General features: G+C 43.5%; 1 protein-coding gene across 1 annotated transcript in view; it reads left to right on the top strand.

Annotated features, from left to right (window-relative positions):
• The window catches only part of LOC104496260 (cholesterol 24-hydroxylase), a gene marked incomplete at its 5' end in the record, with an annotated part of 10680 nt that extends 3511 nt beyond the window's left edge, over positions 1–7169 (top strand). Inside the window, 8 exons of the mRNA XM_010139345.1 lie at positions 646–802; positions 1119–1181; positions 2285–2357; positions 2776–2860; positions 4706–4816; positions 5082–5170; positions 6066–6132; positions 7008–7169. Of these exons, the coding sequence (XP_010137647.1) occupies positions 646–802; positions 1119–1181; positions 2285–2357; positions 2776–2860; positions 4706–4816; positions 5082–5170; positions 6066–6132; positions 7008–7169 (807 nt within the window). The remainder of the gene's footprint in view (positions 1–645; positions 803–1118; positions 1182–2284; positions 2358–2775; positions 2861–4705; positions 4817–5081; positions 5171–6065; positions 6133–7007) is intronic.
• Between the last annotated feature and the right edge of the window lie 278 nt (positions 7170–7447).

Below are 7447 nucleotides of genomic sequence, written 5' to 3'. Positions count from 1 at the left end.
GTGAGGATAAAATTCGTTAGTGCTTTCAAACACTTGCAAAATTAACATTAACATTTAATGCTTCCTTTCTGTCTTTCTGCATTCTTTTCCCCCTGCATGTGTCTTCTTATATGGTTTGACAGTTCCATACCCATTGCTGCAAAAATGGAGATTTTTGTCATTTATCCAAGAAGGATGTCAGCCTTCACTCCAGGTGGAAGAAATTTGAACGTTATCATAAAAAAAAAATTTAAGTTCTATTTATATTATATTCATATACTAGAAAATTATGGATGTAATATGAAATAGTTAAGATAAAAATCATTCCCCAGTTTCTCATAAAAGCTGTAGTTCAGTTCCCTTTTGGGCCCAGAGCTGAGGTTCTGTATTGCATGCTGCAGTTTCTCTCTGTGGAGAGGTGAGGAGTTTCACAGCGTCCAAAACATTAGCTCTGACAAGGCAGAACATCAGCATGCACAGATAGAAATATTTCTCATTTCAGCCCAAACCCTTCATCTTGGGGACATCCACGTTGTTCCATGGAGAGCAGACATCTTTGTGACAAATTTCATTTAGCAGAAAACAAGGTGTTCACTTGAAAAATAACACTGGCAATAATTTTTACCAGAAAATGGAATAAAATGACTGAAGAAATTCTGTATTCAGTACATTCCAGGAAAACAGAAGCTGGTGAAGGAGGTCAAGGAGAGTGTGAGGCTGCTGCGGCGTGTGGGGAAGGAGTGCCTTGACCAGAGGAGAGAGGCCATCCGGAACGGGAAGGAAGCCACGGTGGATATTCTTACGCAGATACTGAAAGGAGATGGTAGGGGACATGTTGCTGTTTGAGCAAATTTCTCTGTGGCTGCTTTTGCAGATTCATGGAGGATTGTTTTGGGGATCTGAACTTTGATCCTCCTTTAATACCTTTTGCACAATGGAGATAGTGAGAGTTACTTTGAAAATTCCCCATTTCTGTGTTGGATCAAGTATTGGTGGCAAGTCACTGCTGAGTTGCCCACTCAGCATCCCTTCCTGATGCCACCTCCCACAAAACACGTAAAACAGGGCACAGCGTTCTGGATGTTCCAGCTGGGCCACAGGGGCATTTTCTAATCTTGTTTGCTTTTCTCTCTTGGCAGCTCTGGAGGAAATTAGAGATGATGAAAACATTGTGGATAACTTTGTAACTTTCTTTGTTGCAGGTTGGTAGCTATTTTACTGTTTGGATATGTCGTGTGGGAAGTTGTACTCGTTCTTGGGCCATCTACAGGGTCATGATTAACATCCTTGCTCACTTTGTGCTGCTGCTGTAACCAGGAGACACTTAGTTGGAAGACAGCAATATTATACTGGCACAGGACTAGCTGGGTGAGATCTGAAGAGAACTCCTAGTTTTCTTCTAGGCAAATGATATGTTATCCTCCTTCAGTCATGTCACCACAGCGAATAATGCCAGGCCAGTGATTTCCAACCTGCGGTGCATAGGGCAGCGATGCTCACTGGGGTGCATGGCTGTTCCTCACGGGTCCTGGCCCTTTCTCCTGGACGCTGCTAAACCCCACTGAAAACATCTTTAACATATTCCACATATCTTCACATCACCTCACCCGCATGATTAAACACCATTCTTGCCTTAAGAGCGTTAGTCAACACTTGGTAGGAAAGGGCACTGTCAGGCCTATCCAGAAAAGCAGGGACCAAGATGATAGGTGAGGTAAACAACATAGAAAGATCAATCCTGCAAGTCAGTAGGATTCAGGAGGTGATGTCAAAACACTTTTGTAAGAAAGATGTTATTGCGGAAGTCCATCTTTGAAGTACATCTTTGCAGAAGTCCACTTAATGTAATGCTTTAAAATACATATGCCTATCCATGAAAAAATGAAAGCTATCCACATCAAGCAGACGTTTCAAAGAAAGACAGTTAGAAGCTCTGTTTTTCCTCATATCCAGTAAATCCTTCTTTCTTGGCAGAACTGCGTGTCCCATAATATGATGAGGCAAATACTGAACCTCACTGGCCATTCTGTTGAGGAGCTCATGACCAGTAGGTGCCGAATGCAGCCACTGCAGCTTTCAGTTGAGCAAGACAGCTCATACCTTTACCAGCTAGTTCTTGTTCTTGTCATTCTTGAAAACTCCTTATGTAGAAATTACATCCCTTTTAGTGTTTCCTTTGATTTCTAGCATACTTGAAGTTAAACACTCGTGGTCTGACATTTAAAGTTTCCTGTTCCAAATCACCATAGACCATATCATGTTACTGTTTCATACCAACCTTTAAACCAATTTTTTGTATCATTAGGTCATGAAACCACTGCCAATCAGTTGTCGTTTACAGTAATGGCACTGGCTCAACATCCTGAAATACTGGAAAGGTATGTGCAATTCAGTTTGCAAACCCAGCTTGCTGTTAATTTCAGAGTGAACTTACTGTAAGGATTATTAAAAAGCTAGAATCAATTCCCAATGAATTCTGTCCTTTCCAAGATAAACAGTTTCACTGTTTTCACTTTTAAAAAGCTTAAGATTAATTAATTCAATTCCCTCTAAGTAGGTTTTTTTCAAAGCCTTTGTAGAAAGCTGGTTCTGAGTCTTGCCTGATTTAGCTGCACTGTACAGATTGCTCCATCCTGATATGAGGCACAAGTTCAGGCAGTCTGGCTGGGAATCAGTAGGCAGTTTGCCTGAAGATGGGAGTCAAAGTCCAGCTCAGTGTCTGGAAAGTAAAAAACGTAATTTGTCAACTTGCAAGAAATGGGCGTCTGCACCTAACATTTTTTAATTCAACCGCAGGGTTCAGGCTGAAGTGGATGAAGTTCTTGGTGCCAAGAGGGACATAGACTACGAGGATCTTGGCAAACTAACCTACTTATCACAGGTACTGTGGGAGTGTGGAAAAATACCGGTCACCTGTTTGGTAGCACTTGTGCCATCTCACAGGACTGCCAAGAGGACCCCCACACTTTTAAAATTTTAAGAGCAATGCCAATATTTGATCCTGAGAGTGCTTGTCCCCAGGGTCAGCAAGCAGATACTGCGAGCTGTTGCAGGAGCCTGGCCATACTGGGAAGGGTGCTCCTCAAATTTCTTTCCAAAATCCCACATAATTACTTCACTGCTTTCTTTAATCATTACCAATCTGTGAGCTAGAGCAGAGTTGCTTAATCACTACCTGTTTAAACTGAAACCATTGCCAAAGGGTTTGCAACTTTGAGCTCAGCCTGAGTGTGAATGCCATGCAGTTCACAAATTCACAGCTCTATTTTCGTTTGATTATTGTTAAAGCATTTCCCGCTATGATCTCACCTTGCACCATAAACTCAGCAGGATTTGAGGACATCCTAAAATAATGGCTAGTTTCTGTAATTCCAATTTTTTATTATTGTCTTAAAACCCTTTTCAATCACTGAGAGAGGAAAAAAAAAATAGTTTGGTCCTAAAGTAGGTCTTGTGTATAAAAATGCTGGTAGGTAATGAACTGCAAAGCCAGGCCTTGGCTGCTCGCCAGTGTTTGTGTTGCATATCCTTTTTTTACAAGGTGGAGGACACCAGTAGGCCTCAGGAGAGGTTGAATCACAGTCCTGGCAGCTCTTCTGCTTTCATTTCCCTGTGATTTTAGTACTCTGCCATGATTGCTTTTCTCTTAAACTGCCCTGCCAAGGTTGGTGATGGTTTTACCACTTGCCATATCCCATCCCACAAATGTCTGTACTTTCGACAGTGGATAGATTTTAGAGGGGTGTTTCTCATAAGGAAAAGGCATTGCTGTGTGATCACAGAAATCAGAAGGTTTCCTTAGACTTCTCCAAACACCATCACACTTACATCACTCCAATTAGGATGAGGTATCTAAGCCTTTCAGTTTTAAGACAGATCACTTGAGAGCCTGTCAAAACAGACAATTTATTTAACAGAACAAGCTTTGATCTGTACAACCTAAATCTCAGGCACCCTTGGTCAGAGCCAGTCCATCACTGGAGTGTGAGAGACCATGGGACTCCTCTCCCGTTGCTCAGTCAGTTCTGAATCCCTTTGTCAATGCTTCTTTTTCATTAGTCCACTCGTGCATACACACTGTTAATTGCGTGTGTAGTGCTAATGCGCACTGTTAATTAGGTTTTGCTTTGATGAATTAAGCCATTCTTAACAGCTCACTGCCACCAAAAGAAAGGCTCCCATTTTATTTTTTTCTCACTGTTCCCTATTCATTTTCCTTTGCCAGGTGTTTTTTTGTCATTTTGGTCCTCTGACACGGCTCAGCTCCCTGAGTAGCAGAAGCAGGACAAAGGCATGTGCAGGAGCACAGTCCTTGCAGTGGGAAGGAGGTGGGAGCAACCACCCATCCTTGTGGCAGCCAGTGCTAAGGACAGCTCATCAGGGCATGAGGTTTCAGTCTTCCTAGATATTCCCATTGAATTTTCCTCATAGTACTTTTTCACTTTGTCCTTGACCTGACTTGAGGTGTTAGACCTGTTCAGTGCATGGGATCTGTTGTGGGTTTTGCTTCTTTTTGTCTGTATTTTACCATTCACAAGAAGGAACTGAAGAAGCTGGCTTAGGCATATATTTTGCCCACAGGAGTCCAAGGCAGATACACCTTCTGTTCCACGAGTCAAAAGCTCCCATTTAGCCAAAGTGAAAGGCCACAGGGAGGTAATTAATTTTATTTCTGCTTTCTACACTGTATTAACTAACTGACCTCTTGTGCTTTTCACTGACGCAGGTATTGAAGGAATCTCTGCGGCTGTACCCACCCGTCCCAGGGACAATACGCAGGCTGGAGAAGGAGCACATCATTGAGGGTGTCAGAATTCCTGCAAACACAGCACTCGTTGTGAGTCCTGTCCACCATCAGCAGATTTTAGCTGTTGCAGTCGATCTAAATGTAATGGATCTGTGTATCAGAGGGCCAGAGTCCTCCCTGGGCATATTTCTACTGGTCTCTCTGAAATTTCGGCCAAAACTGGGGTGTGAATTTGGACTCTGGATTGTTTTTTGCCTGGGGAGTGGAAGGCAGTTATGGTTTTGTACATGTGATAGTGAAGAGGCTTTTTCAGTGTGTTGCTCCTGACTAACACAAATAAACTCTTTCTTGACAGTTCAGCACTTATATAATGGGAAGGATGGAAAGGTATTTCAAGGATCCACTCACTTTCAATCCAGACCGATTTAGCAAAGATGCACCTAAGTGAGTTTCTTTTTATTCCCAGGTTATTAAATATGTAATAAGGAACCATTACAGGAAGAGATTTCAAGGGGAAAAAAAGGAGAATAAAATTGTTTTTCCATTCCAACATAAGTAACATTAAATCCTTATCCAAGTGCAAATAGAGAGCAATAATGTGCAGCTTTTGTTCAGAAGTTCTTCAGACTACATGATACTTTACAAAAAAGACCAATACTAATGTTATTTAATGTTTATATTGAGGTCAAAGCTTTGGGCCAAAACCAGGTTGAATATTTGCCTTAGTGCATTACAAGCATTTAATGCATGGCAGCCCTGGCCCCAGGTTGCTTGAAGTGTCTCCATATTATAGAGGGGACAAGTGGCTGAGGGACAGAAGATGCTGTTCAGTCACGTGGGCAGAAAGCCTAAGTCTAATCAGTAGGCAGGGGTGCAGTAGGAGGAACTGGTGACCTAAACAGGTGGTGCTGATCCCTGCATCTAACTCCTTCATGACACAGGGGTTTTTACTTCAGCCTAGAGTTAGTCTGGTCTCCTGACCCAAAGGCCCCTCACCCACATGGTTCAGAGCTGTCCAAAGGAGTAATAATTGGGGGGATCATTATGTCCTCATGACGGGCTGGAGAGCTTTAAAGAGTACGCTTGACATTCAGCTTTGAAATAAGGTTTGCATGCATCAAAACAGCTCTGTAAGCAGAGTCATATAGTAAGTGGAGATGATGAGGAAGCTTGCTGCAGAGCAGCTTGGTGCTGCTCTGAAGCAGAAGAATGTTAATTTGGAGATTGCCTTACAACGAGGTGATATTTAGACCATTTCCTTGCTGCTGTGATGAAATAGTCGCCTGTTTCTTTACAACCAAGCTGTCAGAGTGATAGTTCTGAACATTTTTCTTTGCAGGCCATATTACTGCTATTTTCCTTTCTCTCTGGGACCCCGATCCTGCATTGGACAGGTGTTTGCACAGGTAAGCAGAGGCCTGGAACGACACCTCATTAGTGAGCACTAGGCCAGCTCAGGGTGTGCCGGCTGTGGCTGGCAGTGAGGGACCAAAGGCCACACTGATGTGCACTGACCCTCTAGAGGAAAGATCCTCACCATGCCCGTGACAGCCCAGGTCTCTCAAATGCTATCATGTGAGCAGACATACATGTTCCGACCTGGCCCCATGTCACCCATGTGTGCACGTAGCCAGGGTGTCTGCAGGGGAAGGGGCAGCAGGCTGCTCTTCCTCTGAACTGTCCTTGGTCACCCTGCCTGAATCCAAACCTCTTGATGGGAAGCACAACTCACCATTCCTTTGGTAGCTGAGGTCAGACGCATTGGGAGTGTGCAGGGTCCCTCGGGAACCATCCTGTGGCTGCAGCTGGCAAAGTCAAGGCTGGGGAAACATCCGCCAGCAGTAGGACATGAGCTAGGACTGGCACTGAGAAGGTGAGGAGCGGGCCGTGTGAGTGGGAGGAACGATTTAATGAACTATGAGCATGGCAGAGAGTATTTCAGAAAGACGCTGTGAAGCCAGCTCTTTGTGTCTGTGCTGTGAGTTCATCTAAGCACCAGTGCTCAAAATCTTCAGGTTAAAGTGCTTGGTTTTATACTCTGATTTCCAAAATGGGGTTAGCCCATAAACAAGGACCGATCTTAGTGCCTGTCAGTTGTCTTCAGGAAGCCACAGGTGACTTGCTCTTCCAGCCCAAACTCAGCCAGCTGCATTAACAGTAACACTTGACTTTTAAATCTCTATATTGACAAAGCAGCATGACGTAATACACTGACCTTCAGTAGCTGCAGTCCAAGCTGTATCTGCTGTTACTGAGGGTGAATTGCTTTTTTTCTTAACAGATGGAGGCAAAAGTGGTGATGGCAAAACTGCTGCAGAGGTTTGAATTTGAGCTGGTACCGGGGCAGAGTTTTAAACTCTTGGATGCTGGAACCATTAGGCCACTAGATGGAGTAATGTGTAAATTAAAGCCAAGGAGCCCTGCAAGCAGCTGCCGGGCGTGACTGCTCAGGAAGGGGAGCATGACATGGTAGTGGTAGTGTTTCTAATAGTGTAGATTCTTAAGATTTTCACATGTAGATTTTGTAGATTCTAGTAAACCTGTAGAGGTTTACTAGAGTGAAATTTTTTCTAGCCTTCCTCATCATTTACTGAATAAAACCTCAGAAGAGTCACTCTAGATACATTTGAGCATCTTCGATCTGGCAGCATACCTGGAATTGCAAAGCCTGTTATTTTCCTGGGGGGCTATTTGGCTCTGAATAGACTTGGAAAAGAACAT

Source organism: Buceros rhinoceros, unplaced genomic scaffold (genome assembly GCF_000710305.1).
Source record: "Buceros rhinoceros silvestris isolate BGI_N320 unplaced genomic scaffold, ASM71030v1 scaffold15537, whole genome shotgun sequence".
Taxonomy (NCBI): Eukaryota; Metazoa; Chordata; class Aves; order Bucerotiformes; family Bucerotidae; genus Buceros; species Buceros rhinoceros.
The sequence above is the reverse complement of the archived record's forward strand: the minus strand, read 5'-3'. Positions and strand labels throughout refer to the sequence as shown.